Source organism: Podarcis tiliguerta, assembly GCF_965153285.1.
Source record: "Podarcis tiliguerta genome assembly, chromosome: 10".
Taxonomy (NCBI): Eukaryota; Metazoa; Chordata; class Lepidosauria; order Squamata; family Lacertidae; genus Podarcis; species Podarcis tiliguerta.
In genome coordinates this window covers 68,642,122-68,662,915 of record NC_139543.1, presented here as the reverse complement: position 1 = coordinate 68,662,915, position 20,794 = coordinate 68,642,122, and the positions used below count along the sequence as shown (strand labels likewise).

The following is a 20,794-nucleotide window of genomic DNA, read 5'->3' as shown; positions in this document are numbered from 1 at the left end:
TGGGATAACTTGCTGGACTTGCATTTCAGCAGCAACACTGCTACAGTTTAGGTAAGCATCGAAACTGAGGCACTGTCAGGCCTTCTCCGGTTTGGTTTCCCCAACTACCTCTTCCTCAGAAGACACCCAGCTAAATTTGGCACATTGTTTTCTCCCTTGCCCACCAGCAAACACGCAGAAACTTAAGAGCAGCTATCTGCAAAGATACTGCATCTGCACCTTTTTTGGCCATTACAATCTGTTCTCACAAAAACTGCCAGGCCTGATCTGGGAATGTAAGTAGTGTGTTTCAGACCAGGAGCATTGCTCTGCTATTGGCAAGCTCCAGAGCAGCGATTCCTTCTACCAGGGCAAAAATAAACCTCGTTTGAAGGCGGGCTGATTCACCTCACGAATCTGAGCATGTGGCCGTCAACCAAGTGAAACCATTAGCTTTCCTAGTTTATACCAATGAGGAAAAGCGGCCCAAGAGCTGAGGCACTACTCCTTCCTAGCTCTGCTACTAGAGAGCCTTCAAGTTACTAATTTCCAGGGACTGGCCCTGGGGCCTTATGCAAACAAAAGCAAGTGATTTGCCACCAATTCATAGGCCCCAAACCTCAGAATTATTTGAAGGTGTGAACAGCCATGTAACAGGAGTGACCCATGGTCACAGTACTGAGACAAGTGCTATTAGACTGCAAAAAGCTTTTAGAAATTTCTTATGGAACCATTAATATGCAAGATAGTGATTGTTCTAGCATAGGTATCTCATTATAAGCCTCACTATAAGCTAGGTCTATGAATGGCATTAAGGAGTGCAGATTGGGCTATCTGACTAATAGTTGTTGGGAAAGTGAATGAGCACCAGACCTTTGAACTCATCCCTGTTTTATATGTTGTAAGAAGTGAAAAACATTATTCTTAAAAATGGCACGCTAGGAATACTTCAGCTAGCCTGCATAGACATAAAGTTCTCATATATTCAGTTGGTATATTCTTATGGTACAGAAGCATATAAATATTTTTTATAAATAAGAATCTGCCACACAGATCCATCCATTAATCTGCCACACAGATCCAATTCAAACACTGCAAAGTCAGTTTAGTGCTTATATGTTAAAACTAGATTTGGTCTTTTGTACTAATTTGTTCTATACTTTTGAACAAAGCTCCGGTGCATATCCCTCAAACATTTCTGAGGAGCGCAAGAAGTTTGAGCGCAATAATTTTGGACTCCGTATCTTAGAACTCTGGTGGGGAAAGCCAGAAGAGTGCTGTGAAAGCTCCATCTCCTTACTGGACGCCAGGGCTTCTGCCTCAGTCGAAGGGACTTTGTAAATCTTTCCTCCCTTGTAGACGAAGCTTCCTTCAATCACTTTGAAGTCCAGGTAGCGAGTGACTTCTGTGTACAGCAACATCTTGACCAGCTGGCCTGAAACCAAAGCAAGTTTAATGAATGTGAGTCAGCTGAAGGCGACACAAGTGAAGAAGATACAGTGAAGACCCTGGATGACCAGTCAAACCATGTAATTCACTTGTTCAAGAAAATGGCAGCCTGAAAATACTTCTGAGTATACGGTTGTTGGCACCGCTTACAAAATTACATGTGCTAAGAGTTGCACAGGATTCTGAAACTTCAGCTACAGTACACTTGACAGTTATAGGAATAAGAGAACCGAAGGTCTCAGCATGCTCTTTTTTGTAAAAACAAAACAAAACCCAGCCCTGCAGATGATTAAGCCCTGCACTTGGCTTAATTCAGAGATGGGGGACCAGTAGCCCCCAAAATCATCATTCCTGACCTTTAGCTTCCTGGAGCCACAGCTGTTTCCTGCTCCTGCTTTAAATGAACAGTAATGGCCAGCTAGAAAAATTTAAAGCCCTATGCGGCCAAGGACCCACGTACCTACGGGACCGCCTCTCCTGGTATGCCCCACGGAGGACCTTAAGGTCCACAAATGACAACATTTTGCAGGTCCCAGGTCACAAGGTGGTTAGATTGGTCTCAACTAGGGCCAGGGCCTTTTCGGTACTGGCCCCGACTTGGTGGAACGCTCTGTCCCAAGAGACTAGGGCCCTGCGGGACTTGACAGCTTTCCGCAGGGCCTGTAAGACAGAGCTGTTCCGCCTGGCCTTTGATTTGGACTCAGTCTGACCCTTATGTTTCCCTCCCCTTATGGTTTTGATCTATGGGCTACTTTTAAAATGAGGCTGCATTTTAAACTGTATCTTAAATTGGGGTTTTTTTCCTATTATGTTTTTACTGTAATTTTACTGTTGTTAGTCGCCCGGAGCCCAGCTTTGGCTAGGGAGGATGGGGTATAAATAAAATTAATTAATTATTATTTGGGCTGCAGGCCACCTAGCAACCAAGGTGGTTGCAGTGCACTCAGGGCCAGGTTAGTTTCCACAGCAGCTAGGAGCCTAACTGGCCTGTAATGGGCAGTGGCAGGGATGGATGACACAGTGAGGCACTCTGCCTGCAGCAGCCCACACAAATAAGCAACTCTGTACCCCTTTGGAAAAGGCCTAAGGCGGTGGCTCTGCTTATATGAGGGTATATACTGCCCATTCTAACAAAGACGCTATGCAAACATGCAAGCTACGGCAGTGGATCCCTAGGACAGCCAACTTGGAAGTATGGGCAATAGCTGGTCTTCAATATCACAATATATGACCAGCAAAACATCACGATATATTGATATATCACAATGTCTGAAATAAGGGTGGAACTATGTACAGGTGAACAGTAATGCTGAGCAATATTGTCAACATCATGTTATATCACCAGCTAAACATTGCAATTTATAAATATATCACGGTGTCTGAAATAAGGATGGAGCTATGTAGACGCACTGGTTGGCTTCACAGTCTTTCCTGCGTCATTTTTGCTGGTGCCTGCTTTTGTGATTCGCTGCCGGGGAGGGGAGAGCTGAGCTGGCTGAGTTAACAGGGGCTGCAGAAATCAAGAGAAACATTGGCTGGCTTCATGGTTTTTCCCACTTTGTGATTTTTGTAAAGCACACACACACGCACACTGATTTGTGATATACTGCCAAGTCAAAAATCATGAAACCAGTATCACAATATGGACTTCAAACTGGTTTGGGCCAATATACCGATATATCACCCAGCCCTACTTGGAAGTACTGCCTATAAGTTAACTGGGTCCCAGTACTGTTTGAAAAGGGATAAACCTAAAGGGAGGCACTAATATCTAATTCTGGGGAGTGGGGCTGGAAGACTGGCATGCAGAGGAGAGCAACCTACTCAGGTATTTGTGGCATTAAAATACAGAGTAGAAACCTGATGTTTTAGAGAAGGCCACCAAGGAATTTGCCAGCCACTCACCATTCGCCATAAGGAACTTAGGGATCAGGTCCACATTCCAGTCTCTTCCTCGGCCCATGGACTCCGGTGGAGTTCCCGGCAGGCTAAACCTTTTGTACAGCTTTGAAGACAAGAAGTTGTGTGGTTAGGACTGTGGTTACGCCTGCAGGAAGGTCTGTCAACTGAGAAAGTCAGGGCTGTTCAAACTGAGTGCTTAAGAGCATGCAAAGGGTCCCCAGGCAAAGACTTCTAGCTCAGCTGAGTCCACCCAATTGTCCTACATATCAGCTCTCCATCCCTAGTCCCAGATGCCATCCTGGGAATCTTGGGGGCACTCCTGGATGCATTGCTGCTGTAGGAGTACGTACCTTTTACCAGCTTCATCTGCACACCTGCTGCAATTGGATCGGGACCACTTGGCCCCTGCAGCGCATGCATAGGCAGTCTTGAGACTGTGCTCTACATAACTTGGGTCCAGAAGTTCCAGCTGGTGCTGAATGCATCAGCTTGGCTGCTGATGGGGCAGGCAGCTGACAGGATGGGGCACCTCTGCGAAAATCTGCACTGGCTACCCAGGCACCACCAGGCTAGCTTCGAGGTTCTTGTATTAATATACAAAGCCCTGAACAACCTGGGTCAGGACACCTTAAGGATTGCTCCATCACCAAGACTACCCAGAGGACCACTGGGAAGTCATCCATGTTTCAGAAGCACAACAGGCTTCACACTGGCTCCCAGTACGTTTCCGAGCACAATTCAAAGTGTCGGTGCTGACCTTTAAAGCCCTAAACGACCTTGGTCAAGTATACCTGAAGGAGCATCTCCACCCTCATCGTTCTGCCCGGACACTGAGGTCCAGCTCCGAGGGCCTTCTGGCGGTTCCCTCGCTGCAAGAAGCCAAGTTACAGGGAACCAGGCAGAAGGCCTTCTTGGTAGTGGCGCCCGCCCTGTGGAACGCCCTCTCACCAGATGTCAAAGAGAAAAACAACTACCAGACTTTTAGAAGACATCTGAAGGCAGCCCTGTTTAGGGAAGCTTTTAATGTTTAATAGACTATTGTATTTTAATTGGAAGCCACCCAGAGTGGCTTGGGAAACCCAGCCAGATGGGCAGGGTATAAATACTAAATTATTATTATTCACCTAGAAGTCAGGTATTTAGTGCTACCTATCCCAAGCTGTGCTGGGGACGCGGGTGGCGCTGTGGGTTAAAGCCTCAGCGCCTAGGGCTTGCCAATCGAAAGGTCGGCGGTTCAAATCCCCGCAGCGGGGTGCGCTCCTGTTGTTCGGTCCCAGCGCCTGCCAACCTAGCAATTCGAAAGCACTCCCGGGTGCAAGTAGATAAATAGGGACCGCTTACTAGCGGGAAGGTAAACGGCGTTTCCGTGTGCGGCTCTGGCTCGCCAGATGCAGCTTGTCACGCTGGCCACGTGACCCGGAAGTGGCTCCGGACAGCGCTGGCCCTCGGCCTCTTTGAGTGAGATGGGCGCACAACCCTAGAGTCTGTCAAGACTGGCCCGTACGGGCAGGGGTACCTTTACCTTTATCCCAAGCTGTGGGAGTCCCTTTCAGCAGAGCTTCAACAGATGTCCTCACTGCCTGAACACCTTTTTATGCTAACGGGCCAATTCAGTTATTGAAATATCCTTGGATGTGTCAGCTGTTTGTGTGATTATTCTTTGTTGTTTCTATGACATTTCATATTCTGTTGTATGGCTTGGTATTTTATATGAGTGGGGTGGTTTATTGTCACAAATAAATCTAGGGAAGGACACGGCTTAGCCTTAGAGCCCTTCAATATAATGAAAATAAACATTCTACAAATGAAAGCTGCTGAAAAGACAAGATGAGAAACCTATGCAAGTTTCACATTTATGCAAGTTAGTGCCAGAATTTGGATTTGACAGGCTCCTTGCTGCTCTGCCTATACGGGAGCCCAGTGCTTGGCAGTACCAAGCCAGGAGCGGCTGGTGTGACAGCCCTCCGGTTTAGAAGCTTTGTGCACCCCACCCCTGAGCCTTTCAAATTAGAGAAAAGCCTATCAGATGATCTGCAGACTAATGCAACCAGAAGCCATTTTATGCCAATTAAGCCAGATTTGTTCAGAGGAAAATCTGCCTATTTAGGATCCTGAAGGCAAAAACGAACTTTTTCAGCAGCCTTCCTGCAGAATTACAGATTGAGAATAAATCCATTGTAGCAACTTGAGAATCTAGCATCAGCTGCAAATATAAGGGGCCCGACGTTCCAAGAGAGCTACACAAATCCTGTGTGTAAGCTAACTAAGTAATCAAGCTACCTACTACTTAGCGGTTCCGGAACACCTACTCAAAATCCTGCCCCAGAGTGCTAGATGCAAAAACCAGACTGCTACTGAGTGAGCGGATCAGGGCTTGTAAAGTGCCATGCACAGAACACCACGAGGGCCCACCAATTAGTTGATTGTTGCTGCTTCCAAAGCACTCTGAGTCTAGGGCTTTACAGGTGCTGCCAATCAACTGATCAGTGATGCCTGCAAACTCCCATTGGCCCAGCTGTACTGTTACCTGCCCTGCCCCTGATGTCATCAGATGTAGAGCAGGTGGGCGTGGCCTGACCAGAACAGCCACAGTGTGTAAGTTCTGGTGGGCCCAATTAGTTCTGCAGGCTCCAGAACTGCCCTGTGTTCTAGGACACGTTCCAAACAGCCACCCACCCCCTTTCAATTCCCTCCTCAAAAACCTACCTTCTTCCATGAAGCCTCTGGAACCACCCCTTAGGCTTCATGTTCAAGCATGACAAGGCTCGATACATGAAGCTGAAATAACACAGGCCTTTCTAATTTACGCCATCTCTCCCCCACAACTTCCTGTTGTCTCCTGCACTGATTTATAGCCTGCAAGCCCCCTAGGTCCTCTTGAACTCTGCAGAGCCCTGTGCAATGATGGAGCTCTATTACTTGTGAAGGATGCTCTCTCTTCACAAGGATGAAGCACCAGGCAAGAAGGTCTGCAAGTGGACCAAATTTATATGAATCCCCCTGACTCCCTAGCCATGCCTCAGTTGCATCCTGTGTTTTGAATCAGGGGTGGATAGCCTGTGTTTCTCCTGACTTCCGCTTGCCTCAGCTTGCAGGGTCTGGGATGAAGAACTGTAGTCCCAACAATGTCTGGAGGAACCCAGGCTCCCTACCCGTTTTAAATGGTAAGTTTGGTGGGGCAGGGACAGAGTAAAGCAGCACCATGCACATGAATGTTGCTTTAGTTTTGTCTAATTTCGGCAGAGAAATTACCGTATTTTTCGCTCTATAGGACGCACTTCTTCCCCTTCAAAAGTGAAGGGGAAATGTGTGTGCGTCCTATGGAGCGAAGACGCCATAGCCCCGCGACCCTCTCCCGGCTGGAGAAGTGACGTGCGACTATGGCAGCAGCCTCTCCGCTGCGCCTTTCCGCTGCTCCCTGACTTCCTCTTTGGGGCTGGTGGTGGGCTTCCCCCCGCCAGCCCCAAAGAGCAGGTCGAAAGGAACCTGAAGCCTGGAGAGCAAGAGGGGTCGGTGTGCACTGACCCCTCTCGCTCTCCAGGCTTCCAAGGTAGCCGCCTGAACGCACCTTAAACGGCACCTTGTTTTAGAGCGGGAAAACAAGAGGGGGAAAATTCTCCCTCTCTCTGCGCAGCGCCTCCTGCCGCTTCGCAGAAGGGGCGCTGGGCAGAGGGGGAGAATTTTTTTTCTTGTTCTCCCCCCTCTAAAACAAGGTGCATCCTATTGTCCGGTGCGTCCTATGGTGCGAAAAATACGGTAAGCAGAATCTGAGTATTCACAACATAAAGCTGCCTGGGGATACTCACATCTTCCAGGGGTGTAATAGATGCACTTTCACCTCCATAGTAAGCATTGCGATCCATGTGGAGAACCTTCTTCCCATTCACCGACATGATGCCAGACAGAATGCATTCCTGTGTAAGAGAGAAACAACCGTTCTGGACTTTGGGATTCGGATCTGGGCCAGGGGGAGATTGGAGTTGTGGAGGCCTTTAGCCCCGAAGGGACTTTGGAGCATGCCCTGAAACATTTTTGGGACTTTAGTTTTGACTATGGAGTATGGGCTGACCTGCCGACAAGTATAAAGGAACTGTCAAGATGGAAGTAAAGTGTAAGCATAAATTTGAAGAAGACCTGCAGATAGGACATGGAGAAGAGTTAAGAGCCTCGGATAGAAGATCACCAGGCTGATGGGCTATGTAGAACTGATAGAAAGGACTGAGAGAATCTGAGACCAGGGAGAAGAGACGGTGGAAGAAGATTGGGGAAAAAAATTAAAAATCTATTTAGAGAAATATTGTAAAATTAACGAATGTTGGGAAATGTTGGAATGTAATTACATGACTTTAGTAGAAATATTATAAGGAGTTAAGTATAAATAAACTTTAAGGTTTTGATGATAAGATAAGGTAAAAATAAATTAAGATAACTAAAAGATAGAAAGCAGTGAAAGACGGAAAGGATTTGCTGATATAATTAACAACTGGAATACAAAAATGGGAGGTGTGAGGAGGTCGAGGAAATAAGTTAATGAAAGATAAGGATTTTGATATATTGTGGGTTTTTTATGTATTGTTTTTTTGTGTGTTTTGATGTATTGTGTTTTTTCTTTTGCTTTTTTTCCTATGTAATTTTTTATTCTTTTTTTCTCTTCGCTTTTCTCTTTTTTTCCCCTTTTTGTGTAATTTTTAAACTTCTATTAAACATTTTAAAAAAAAAAAAGAGAGAGAGAGAGAAACAACCGGCAACATTAAACCAAGGGAGCCCTCGGGTTTTGCTCTTTCATTCACGATCTACCAGAGCCTCCAATGGAGGTGGTCGTGATGGGAGAACCGCTACCCTGCGCTAAGTAAAACTAAGAAGGTGGCCGTTGGAAGAGGCAATTTGTCCAATTACTGCAACAGAAAATGCGGACGTAGGAACAGAAGACTAGCACTGGAAGCAACTGAGGAAAATTGCCAGCTGTTATTTATTAACTAATGTCTTGCAGCAAACCTGTATCAAGGTGGTATCCTGTCAGCAGGTACTCCTCTATAAACTGGCACACAAAGCAATCTGAAAGCCTGAAAGCTCTGCACTCCCGGATATGCAAACAAAAAACCGACCGGTGCATTAAAGCCACAGTGCTGGGGAAATTTGCAGAAGAGCGCAGAATATGTTTACTTGGGCAGGTCCTTTTCAGAGCTGACTTCCGTGCTGCAAGTGAAAGCTACTGCCAACCGGTTAAGGCGTGACAACTATACCATCCGTCTGCTAAGCGGGGAGAACAGCTTTTGCTTTACAATCGACACTGAGTGGTAGACTGCACTGTTTTGGACAAACATTTCCACCAAGCCAAGCCAGCCAAGCCAGACCTGCTCAAATATTCCAAAACATATTTCAATAGCTTGACACATCAGCCTGCCAACGCTGCACAGCTACCCAGCCCAAAGCAAGGGAGGATTCCAGAGGCGTGGCTCTGTGGGCAGGCGAGGAGAAATCGGCCACATGCCCAGTCACTTCCACTTCCTTTAGCAACCGACATCTTCAAGTTTAGCTCGGGCTTTTGCCTCCACACGGAACCTAAAGCAGGAAGCCTGGCGGTCATGCTTGGGGAGAAAAGCAGAGAAAGCGCAAAGCCAGATTTGCATGTGCTGCTGCAAGGCAGTCCCCACATGACTTCTCTGCCTTAGAATACTCCAACAGCACCCAGATAATGAGTAAGACTGTGCTGTCAGGAGCCAAAAGAGAATGCAGAGAAATGGGGAGGGCTATACGTCTCTATTGCCAGCCATGTCTGCCTGGAACAACTCTTCCCTTTCTCTGGAGAAGGGACAGCTGCCCCCCCCCCCCGAATTTACGCCCTTAATTATAGTCTATGTTCTGGGTGTTCAATGTAAGCTGCTTTGGGAGCCAACTTGATTGAAAAGCTATGTACCTGAAGCCCAGTGTCTTCTAGTTTCTTTTAAAGTGTCTGCAACAGGAGTAGGACAGGTCATCTCAATTAATTCTAAGCCTTTGCACAGAGTCTTGCCCTGAAGCTACTACTTTTATTGCCAACCAAAGAATTTTAAGCCTTTGAGAAATTTGGATCCATTATCCCCACTTCACCACCAACAGATTTTCTAGAGAGCACAGCAAGGGTTAAACATGGCAGAGTCAGTCAGTGCTGTTAGTTAGCATTAGGCAAGCAAGATCCTGCCTACACGTTCTTGGTTGGTTCAGTGCCCGGTCTCAAACTTGAAAATCTAGATTTACTCCAGGATAAGATGCCCCAAACTTAACTGCTGCAGTTTAACCTATTGTAGTGCCTCAATTTTTTCCACAAGAGTCCATTTCTCCTACTTGGTTCTGGGCAGCTATAATAAGTAGAGATACTATTCCTGGTGGTACTAAGAAAGGCACCCCCAACCTGCAGCCCTCCAGATGTTTTGGCCTACAACTTCCCAGGACCAGTGGTCAGGGTTGATGGGAACTGTAGTCCAAAACATCTGGAGGGCCGAAGGTTGGGGGGGGCTGTGCTAAGAGGATGCCAGGAAGCAAAATGGCTTCAACAGCTCCGTTGCTAGACTAAGTACTTTGAAGTAGATTTGCCGAGCCAAAAGCAACCTGCAAACAGGCTAAAATGTTTTCAGTTAAAAAGCGGAGCTAGGCTTGTAATTAGGACTGCTCCTAGGGCAGTCTATATTCTAACTTTACAGCACATGCTACAGGTTAGATATTTTAATGCTTGCTTATATTCATCCAATGCCTTCTACAATTACAGTGGTACCCCGCAAGACGAATGCCTCGGAAGATGAAAAACTCGCAAGATGAAAGGGTTTTTCGTTTTCTGAGGTGCTTCGCAAGACGGGTTTTCCTAAGGGCTTGCTTCGCTAGACGAAACGGCCCTGCCTCTCGTGTCATGGTGACGGTCACTGCACGCACGCACGCTTGCTTCCCCGCTCCTCCGGCTCCCTCCCACCTTCCGGCTGATGGCTCCTCCGGCTCCCTCCCACCTTCCGGCTGACGGCCGACCTTCCGGCTGCCTCGCGCCGCTGCCCACCCCCCTCGCACGCTCCCCTCAGAGAGCCGTTGCCGCCAGCGCCTCTCTCTTCCTGGAGTCGCGCTCCTGAGCCCCGCCGCCCTCCAGCAGCCGCGTTGCACAGTGGCCACAACGCGCGGGTGAGTTTGAGGTACCGGCTGCGGCAGCTGTCCTGCTTCTCCCCGCCCCTCCCCACCGTTGTCAGTGTTTAAATGCAGTGGTGCTTCGCAAGACGAAAAAACTCGTACAACGAAAAAACTCGCGGAACGAATTAATTTCGTCTTGCGAGGCACCACTGTACAAGCAAACACAGCTTGGTCCTAAGAACAGAGTAATATTAGGAGAGCAACAAAATTCACTGGAAGAAGCTGCTGGAGGAAAATTCAACAAACAAACAAAATCACTGAGCAAGACATGATAGCAGCTCTCAGGCAGCATACAGAAATTGTCCCGGCCTCTCTTGTGAAAGAAGTCAGAGTTCCTGTTCTATTTGTTTGCCAACAGCATCGTGACTAGTGGGCTTTACAGGTGAAGATGGATGGATATACCAGTTTTAGATAGAGCTTCCTTTACACCAAGGGCATGAGATAAAACGGTTGTTGAGGTTAGCCGCACAAGCAGGAAGTTTCCAGGCAAGTGGGCTGCTTGTATGACAAAGGTCCCCGGAAGAAACAATGGGACTGGTACATTCCTCAACCCAAAGCCACAGCACTGGATTAATGTTACTACTGTGAGAGGGATTAAGGCTGCAATCCTAATCCTATTTCCCTAGATGTAAGCCCCACTGAGTTCAACAACACTTGCCTCCCACTAGACGTTGTTAGGATTGCACTATAGATCAGTTGACTCCCAATTGGTGGTCCACGGACCCCAATCAGGGGGTCTGTGGCATCATTCACATAACAGAAACTACACAAGAGGTATCAACATTTTCAAAAGGAAGGGGTCCATGGTTTGGCTTTTGAAAAGGAGGGGGTTCACAGTACTTAGCTACTTGGGATCCACGGCTGTAGATTATTAGCTAACCTATGGGCCTCCAGGTATTGTTGAACTACAACTCCCATCAGCCATGCTGATATAAGTTAGCCCCTCCCCCCATTATACACAGTTGCATTGGGATCCCTTCTCACAAACAAGGAAAAGTAGTTGGTTTTCTGCTAATTCAGCTAAGGAGCAACAGTCAGGACAGGATCCTGATATATGCTTCTACTGACTTACCTATAAGTACTAGCAAAATAGGAAATCACTTTAACAACCTACTATACACCCAAATGCAGAGGGGGAGCAAAATGTAAACTACTAACATTTATATTTTGAACACATCTTGTACCTGACAAGCTGTGGGATCAACAGCACGTACACTGCTAATCCCATTTAAAAGTTATCTGCAAGCCCACATCACAGTTTAAGTTCTGACCGGATTTCTTCCTTTGTAGCCGACAGGGCCAGTTATATGAGGTTCTCAGATCTTTAGCAAATATTCCAAATGCCACAAGTTCCCCATAAAGGAGATACACAACATAGTTGGGAAGGGGGAAACATATAGATAGTCCAGTGAATACTACACACACGGTTGCATCATGTTGTAGCTACAATTACAGTCATACCTCTTGTTACGTTTGCTTCAGGTTAAATCTTTTCAGGTTGCGTCTTGAGGTGACCCAGAAGTACTGGAAAGGGTTACTTCCAGGTTTCGCCGCTCGTGCATGCGCAGACGCTCAAAATTACGTCACACGCACGCACAGAAGCAGTGAATTGTGACCTGCGCACGCGCGGGTTGCATTCTGCTCATGTTGTGAGCAGGGCTCCAGAACGGATCCCGTTCGCAACCAGAGGTACCACTGTACACTGTGCAATCTTTGACATATGCCAGCGTCACAGGTAGGACTTGAGTGGAAATGTGGGCACTACAATACCAGCCGTCATGGAGCTGCTGGCATTCAACAACAACAACAAAAACTCCAACACCATCTGCATGACATGGTCACATGGCACTATACTGCCAGGTGAAATAATGACCGCTTTTGGTGCAAAACTGTTGCAGCAGCAGTTGCAGTTTTTACTAGGAGGTGCCTCTCTACAACTCAGAAGGGTTCTATTTGGTCTACTGCTGAGTTGGAACCAAATACTCAGAATGCATTTTGCAATCTGTTGAATGAAACATGTGCACGTACAACTTTGGGTAGGTGTGCATAAGCACAGGGTTCCCTCACAGACCAGCCAGAATGGGAACTTGAAAAGCAGACATGTGGCTATACAGTGGTACCTCGGGTTACAGACGCTTCAGGTTACAGACTCTGCTAACCCAGAAATAGTATGTCGGGTTAAAAACTTTGCTTCAGGATGAGAACAGAAATCGTGCGGCGGCGGCACAGCGGCAGGCCCCATTAGCTAAAGTGGTGCTTCAGGTTAAGAACAGTTTCAGGTTAAGAACGGACCTCCAGAATGAATTAAATTCTTAACCCGAGGTACCACTGTAAAGACATTTTGCCCAGAATCAAGATCAGCACTGTAGCTATTTGCTGTAGCTCTGTATTTTGTAGAGTGATTTATAAGTGAGTTTATATGCTTAAATGGGCTTTCAGCTTTTTGATCACCAGAGTGCGTGTGACAATGCCAAGATCTCCAAAGCTGAGAAGCTGGAGGACTGTTTGACTGTTGTGGATCTGGAGTACCCCAGTCATGCAGGGCCAAAAAGGCAACCTCACCAGGACAGTGAGTAGAAAGGGAGGCACACATGGACACGCTAGAATGTTCTGCCTCCTTTGGCTACACAGTGGCCAAAGAGACAGGAACCTGGCAAGCTCAAATCGTGTGGATCTCTGTACTTCACACACAACTGTTTATGTAAGCTGGCTCTCTTCTTCCTGTTGGAGACAGATGTGTTGACTACAAAGCTCATTCCCTGACCAACAATGTGTTTGCAAAGTTTATTATGTTTCACTGGGCTGCCGGTCTAGCTGCAGTGATGCCCTCCACTTGTAATGCCACCAAACCAATGAACCTGCAAGTCAGTAGTCTGTACTACTGCGTATCTTTTATGCAAGAATGCTACTGCTGAAGTCTCTCTCTCTACCCATCAAATGTAGCAAGTGTTCTTTGAAGGACACTGTGGTCAGATTCTTGCTATGGAAGTGGCAATAAGCTTCCTGAGGCACAACAAGCAGTCCAGCCTAGATCTGCAGCCCATGATCAAACATCATGATTTCAGTCCTGAAGACCACAACAAAGCATGATGCCTAGAGATGTAGAACTTAAGTAACCTTTGTCAAGAGTTGCCTTAGGGAGGTTTGAATACTCATGATGGCCTCTCTTGCCAGTGTGGCTGAAATCCCACTCTTATTTTCTTCAGTTGTTTTCAAGGTAAGCCTCTATAAAAACTAGTGAGAACTCTGAGCAGCACTGTGAACGAGTAACACTACATAGAGACGTGCAGTTTTTAAAACTGGTAATCGTCACCCTAAGCAGCAGCACTGCTCCTGGGGTGTAGCAAGAACATGAAGACACATCAAAAGTTTGAGGCTCAAATCAAATACAGAACTGGTGAGCGAATGAAGGTCAAATTGCCAAGGAGGAACTAGGCACAGATTGCAGAACAGTATTGCACCATTCCCAAGGTTTGCAGTTGAGGCTTACAGCCCAGTTACACCCCCCATTTCCTCTTAAGGAAGCTGCACAGAGTTCAGGCTTGCTCCCAGTTGTGGTGACAGTTTCACCCCTTTGAAATATTTCCTACTTCAGATATCTGAAATTTGACTGCTGCTGGACTTTAATCTAGAGTCAAGTTTCAGATCTGCAAGGAACTAACTGGGTAGGCCTGGCAAATTATCTCCCCCCTCCCTCTCCATCCTGTTCAACCACTCTGAAGAACTAAAAGTCATATATAAATGTTTTAAATGCAATAAAGAACAGGCTCGGGGCAAGAAAGATTTAAGAGCTTTTTGCACTTTCATAAAAGGCTTTAAATGAAGTGCAAGGAATAGGGTTATGTTACTTCACAATCTGATTCCTTGGCCCATTTGAAATACTGTATGCTGTAGTAGAACTAAGCTTTGATAATGCAAAAAACTTCTTAGTTAAGATTGACTGGTTCAGTTCTTCATAAAGATGCCCAGTTTACTGACAAAGCCAACAAAATAGGGTATTTCAAAGCTTGAAGAGTGTTGGCTGAAAGCTCCAATGTGTACCTGTTTTCAGTTCCAAGATAAGGAGTTTCAGAGTTGATTGACAGCCCAGATTTAAGAAACGCAAGCTTAATTATGCAGAGCAACTAATTATTTTAAGTGTATATATCCTGTTTAAACACAAGGCCTTTTTAATTATAGTAACTGAAGTAAAGTGTTAGATACTTTACTTAGCTGCAATTTTTGGTCAAGGAAAGCTGTTTTGTCTAAAGTGTTCATACCCAGCAAAACCCTAAAGTCTTTCAAAGTCAAGCTCTGCTAGATAAGGGACAATGAGGTTACAGCAATTAAATCTTGTAAACAGATAAGTGAATGCAATGTTAGAATTATGCTGAAACATTTTCGTTTGTCTCATTCAGCATTTCCTTAGAAAACAGAGGAAACCACAAGCGAGCTATGTCCCAAGAGGTCAAAATTCAGTCCAACATGCACCCAAGCATGAGAAAGGGCTTTCCTGCCACATACATAGTAGACAGCTTGAACAGCAGCCTCTGAGCTTTCTCCATGTGTTGTTCACTTGTTTCTGGATGGCAGGCCTGTACTAATGCACATGGCAAAATGAATGCCACTGGGTAACTAACCTGAGCCCAAGCAGGCTCCATTTATTACCCACGCCCTTCTTTCGGCAGTCTGCAATCATGACACACAGCTGGTAACCACAGAAGCACTAAAACACTGGAAACACACACACAGCTCTTAGCAGAATTACACCCAGGGGCCTTCAAAGTCAGAGAGGAATGCAAAGCATGTTTCACAGCCAAAACGCAAAAATCTCTTGTTCTATCCCTCCAAACGAGCAAAGCTTTGGAAAACAAAAGCAGGAAAAAGCTGGCTTCAACAATCACAGGAAGCACGCGTTCATTCAGAGCCATATTTATTTCTCCCCTGAACAGAACAATGCCTTCTCTCATCTTATGTCTTGCCATCCATCATTTGTTCAGAACTGATATCTACTACAAGAACTGAAATTGGTAAGCCATCAGTGGAAGAGGGGGAGAAAAACCATTTTATTAGAAGCACACACACAGGATTGTTGAAAGATCAGGTGACTGGTCTACACTGTGACTGCCACCATTTACATGATACGATGCCCTATACAGCAACTTGCAGGCAGCTCCCCTTTTTCAGATCATAAAAGGCTACAAAAAGTCATCTTCTCAAAACTCACCCACCTGCAAATTATGGTGAACAGTAGCAGGGTTGTTTTAAATGCCAGCTAAAATCCAGCTTCCCAGAACCCAAGTTAACCCACCAGTGACAATTAGAAAATTCGTTTGCTACAAAACAATAGAGGCTAAGGCCTCCTATACCACGTCAAATTCATACTCCTGCATCAAGCCACCTCAAACATGGAAGACATCATTATTACCAAATTAAGGCAAACATGCTTTTTTGGGGAGGTGCTGACCATCAATTCCCTTTCACAGAAAGGGTGTCCAAGCGAGAAGATGGTGTCAATTTGAGACTGTAATCCCCAAAGGCAATGACAATTTAAAAGGGTAGCAGTAATCAGCAAGGCAAGAATCAATATTTGAGAAGCACGATTTATTCCTCCCCCAAATTTAAACAAGCTCCTCCTCTTGTCATATTAGCTGATGTAAATAGTTCAGTTTGCAGCAAGAGCTCAGTTTATGACAAGCACCAGGTGAATATGGATTAAGATGTTGCCTGGCTATTTGGAAGGAAGACCCTTCTTTCAAAGAGACTAGCCACAGGAAAGAGTGAAGCCAAGTCGCTGGGCTGGGCAGGGGAGATCAAGGACACCACTGAAAGTGAAGTTTCAAGGGGATACTAGACAGTAGGAAAGGAGGATAGGGCCATAGCTCAATGGCAAAGCCTCCGATTAGCATGCAGAAGGTCCCAGATTCAATCCCAGGTATCCCCAGACGGAGCTGTGAGAGACCTCTGCCTCAAACCCTGGAGAGCCATTGACAATATTATGCTAGATGGACCTGACAGGGCAAAGAGGAAAGCACCAGAAAGGCAAACCAAAGAAGTAAGAGGATGAAGGAGCTAACAATCAGGTAAGGGTCAGGAGATAGATGTGATCTGGGAAGAAGAGAGAAGCTACAAACATTCAGAATGGGAAAAGGAGTCAAACAAGAACTAGAGGAGATGTCATGTGACTCAGGCAGGCAGGTAGGGCTGTAAAGCAAGAGCCAATGGCTAAATTCTTGGACACGTGAGATCAGGGTTTGAAATGAATGTTCAAATCTCTACATAGTCATGAATCAAACCAGGTAGTCTTGGGTCATTCAAAAAAATATGTAACCCACTTTTATCCTACATAAGTAGCACAAAGTGGCCTATCAGTTCCTCTCAGGGTGGCTGAGTAGGATTTAAGGCGGGCTTCCTCAACCTCGGCCCTCCAGATGTTTTTGGCCTACAAATCCCATGATCCCTAGCTAGCAGGACCAGTGGTCAGGGATGATGGGAATTGTAGTCTCAAAACATCTGGCGGGCCGAGGTTGAGGAAGCCTGATTTAAGGTCATGTATGCTGCCCTGAAGGAAAAGCAGATGCCTGTTATGAAAATGGAACAGAGATGTAAAGAAATGTTAAAAGAAAAGGACAAATTAACATGGTTAGAAGACGTGGTGAGCACTGTGAAACCACAGAGATGTGCGTCAAGTATGGAATTAAATCAGTGGTATCCGAGGGGATGACCTTGATCTTTCTGGAGCAGTAACAAAGAGGATTTGGTATGAAGGGAACAGAGGATGAGAACAGAGGCAAAGAGGGGGGTCATGAGAGAGAAGGAGTAAAAAGGAGGATGAAAAGAGAATAGCAGTGCCATGACTGGGAGAATTAAGTAGTAAGACAGCGGTAAGAAAGAAAAGCATGTGTAATAAAGGGAAATATAGGGGAAATAAGTAACATGACATTTAGAGGCTGTCAATAATAATAATAATAAAACAAAGCCCAAAGGCTAAAAGAAAATGGTAGGGGGGTGAAACAAAGGGGAGGAAAGGACATAAGGGAAGAGACAAGGGCAAGAAATTAAGAATGCCACTTGGGGGGCAAGAGGGCGCCAAGTAAGAATGTGACAAAATATAATCAGTGCCCTGAAGAAAGGGTCATGGGATAGGTGAGTGGGAAGGGAGACATGTACAAGGTAAGTGAGAGGTGACAGGGGGCTGAATTGAGGGATTTCATTTCAGGGAAGCACTGTTGCCAAAGATACCTGGGAAAAGGGATGGGGACAGAACTGGCAAGAGCAATATGGGGTGGCGAATCAGAGGAGCAGTGGAGTGACACCTGCAGAACATGGCACTGCTGACAAATAAAGGGGATGTCACTACTACTAAGACTGGTAGGTGAAGAATGCCAGGTAGAAAGGAGTACAATGGCTAGGCGCTCTTCGCTGAATAAAGATGCACAGCAGGTGAGCTCACATAGCACATAGTTAACTTATGGAATTCACTGCCACAAAATGGGATAGCAGGCTTGTTGGTTTTTGAATGTCTGACGTAGATTTATTTCAATTTCGTTGTTCAGTATGGGACAATGACAAAAAAGATTATCGTATCGTATGTGGTTTATGGTCATCACCTTAAATGCCATTAGACATGGAGGCCTATCAACAGCTACAGATCAGGAAGATTATGTGGAGCTTCCATGCTCAGAGGCAGTAGGTTTCTGCCGAAAGAAACACCAGGAAAGGATTATTGCACTCAGATCCTGATTGAGGGCTTCCCAAGATGCATCTGGTTGGCTATAGTGAGAAACAGGATGCTGGACTAGATGGGCCTTTAGTTGAAGAGCAATACTTCATGGGTGGCTACAGCCAAGGATAAAGGTAAAGGTAAAGGGACCCCTGACCATTAGGTCCAGTCGTGGCCAACTCTGGGGTTGCGGCGCTCATTTCGCTTTACTGGCCGAGGGAGCCGGCATACAGCTTCTGGGCCATGTGGCCAGCATGACTAAGTCGTTTCTGGCAAATCAGAGCAGAGCACGGAAATGCCGTTTACCTTCCCGCCGGAGTGATACCTATTTATCTACTTGCACTTTGACATGCTTTCAAACTGCTAGGTTGGCAGGAGCAGGGATCGAGCAACAGAAGCTCACCCCGTCGCGGGGATTCGAACCGCCGACCTTCTAGTCCTAGGCTCTGTGGTTTAACCCACAGCGCCAAAAACCAAGGGTGCCTGGTGCCCATGGGGGACTGGCAGAGTGTAAGGGAGGGAGGCCAACAGTAGGTGGAGCCAGAGATAATGAAGAGGCGGAGCCTAGTGATTCTGGTTTGGTCCCTTCTGTTCCCTGTTGAATTCTACAAAGGCAACACTGAGACTAAAGAGGAGGAAGCTAACAGTCAGTGAGGGGGCTGGATGCCAGTAAGTCTACGAGCAGGAAGGGGCTGGCTGCGGGCAGAATGAGGTCTGTGGGGCAGGCAGCGTCCCATTTGTGCTAATGGGCCAGCCCGGGGGGGGGGGGGCAGGAGCAAAGGTAAGTGCCCCCAGAAGGGGAGAAGAGGGACATGCATGCAAAATGGGCAATGGGAGATTGGAAGCAGCACTGAGACGTGTAAGCTGAGTTATGATAGGACAAAAAAAATCAATACACCCGGAGAAAAGGAGGCCAGCGTGGAATTGTCAGGAGAGGAAAAAACGCATTAGGTTAAGTCAAAGGCAGCAGTGACCCCTAAGGAGAAACATTGGGGGGGGGGGGGAGAAAGGAGAAAAAGGAAGAGGGGCACCACAGTTAAGGTGGGGAGATTGAAGCTCTGAACAAAGATGGCACAGATTCAGCGAGAGGAGCAAATTAAGGCTTGGGTTTGTTTGCTTTTTTAAAAAAAGAAAAATAAGGAGCAACGGCTGTAATGGAGGGAGATGAACTGAGACAGGGCAACCGCTGGAGGCGACCCCCCCCAAATAAAGTGCCCCCCCCAAATGGACAAGTGGCTTTTTCTCCCCCCAGCGACCCGAAAAATGCAAATGCCAAACGACCCAGAGAAGGCAGTCCTGTGCAGGGAAGCTTTTTTAAAGTGTAACGTTTTTATTCTGGGGTTTTTTCATACGTGCTGTAAGCTGCCCAGAGTGGCTGGGGCAACCTAGATGGATGGGCGGGGTAGAAATAATTAAAGTATCGTGAGGAGAAAGAAGTTAAAAGGCGTGGAAGGAAATAGAAGGCGGCGGGGGGGGGGGGAACCTTTGGATCCAGTGACATTTGGCGGGCAGTACCAATAAATATAAAAACCCTCAAGAGCATTTCGTATGTAAAACCATTATATTATTAATTATTATTACGTTTTGGTATGTTTTTTACGTGCTGTCAGCCACCCAGGGTGGCTGGGGGAACCCAGCCATAAATAATAAAAATTATTACGATGCGATCATCTTTATCGTCATTGTCCCATACAGAACAACGAAATTTTAAAAATCCACATCAGACATTCAAAAAGCCTGGTTAACCCCCTGGAAACTCTGATACCCCATAATTAAATACAATATACTCCCATAAAGACCTTACACTGCGTTTAAAATCAAAAATCGCATTTGGATAGAAACTGTTTCTCAGGCGGCTGGTTCTAGTCTGCTATTGTCGTTATTATTATTATTATTATTATTATTTTGTTTTTTCCTGATGGGGGGGGGAGAGAGAAGGAGACACGTCATAGGCCGTCTGTGTGAGGAATATATAAAATAAATGAGGGAGAAACCCGGCCAAAACCCTGAGGTGAGTCGTGAGGAGGGAAGGCCGCGAGGGGCGAGGAAGGGCGGAAGAAGGCGGCGAGGAGGGCGGCCTGCCGAGGAGGCCTCTCCCCGGCCCCGCTCACCGTCAGGCCGGTTCCCAGCACGATCACGTCGTACTCCTCGTTCATGGCTGCGGCGAAGAGGAGGAGGCGGCTGCGGCTGGAGGTGCTGAGGAGGCAGAAGGAGGGCGTCGTCGTCGTCGCGCCCGCGGAGGCGGCCTCGGCTCCTCTCTCCCCGCCGAGGCGGCGCTGCTGCAGCAGGAGCGGCGGCGGCGGCGGCGGCAGCGGCTGCTGAGGGGCCTGAGGGCGGCAGCAGTTTGCGGACGTCCAGGAGGAGGAGGAGCAGAAAATGGAGGCGCCGCCGCCGCCGCCGGGAAGAGAGCGCGCCAGAGGGGCGGGGCCTGCGTCGTGGCGCGAGGCGGGTTGGCGGCGGCGCCGAGGGGAGGGCGGGGCCGGGGCGGGGCCTCCGCGGCCGCCCGAGGGGGAGGAGCCCCTCGGAGCCCCAATCTCCTCCATCGGAGAGGCGAGGGCGGGAAGGGAGGGGAGGGGGGCCGCTGGCCGGAGAGGAAGCCCGGATTGGTCCGCC

General features: G+C 47.1%; 1 protein-coding gene across 1 annotated transcript in view; it reads right to left on the bottom strand.

Moving 5' to 3' along the window:
• Positions 1-20,733, bottom strand: part of GDI2 (GDP dissociation inhibitor 2) — a 29,776-nt gene extending 9,043 nt beyond the window's left edge. The window contains exons 1-4 of the mRNA XM_083402171.1: positions 20,293-20,733; positions 7,137-7,244; positions 3,334-3,433; positions 1,280-1,414 (exon numbers count right to left, since the gene is read on the bottom strand). Coding sequence (XP_083258297.1) covers positions 1,280-1,414; positions 3,334-3,433; positions 7,137-7,244; positions 20,293-20,724 — 775 coding nt within the window. The 5' untranslated portion in view covers positions 20,725-20,733. The remainder of the gene's footprint in view (positions 1-1,279; positions 1,415-3,333; positions 3,434-7,136; positions 7,245-20,292) is intronic.
• Between the last annotated feature and the right edge of the window lie 61 nt (positions 20,734-20,794).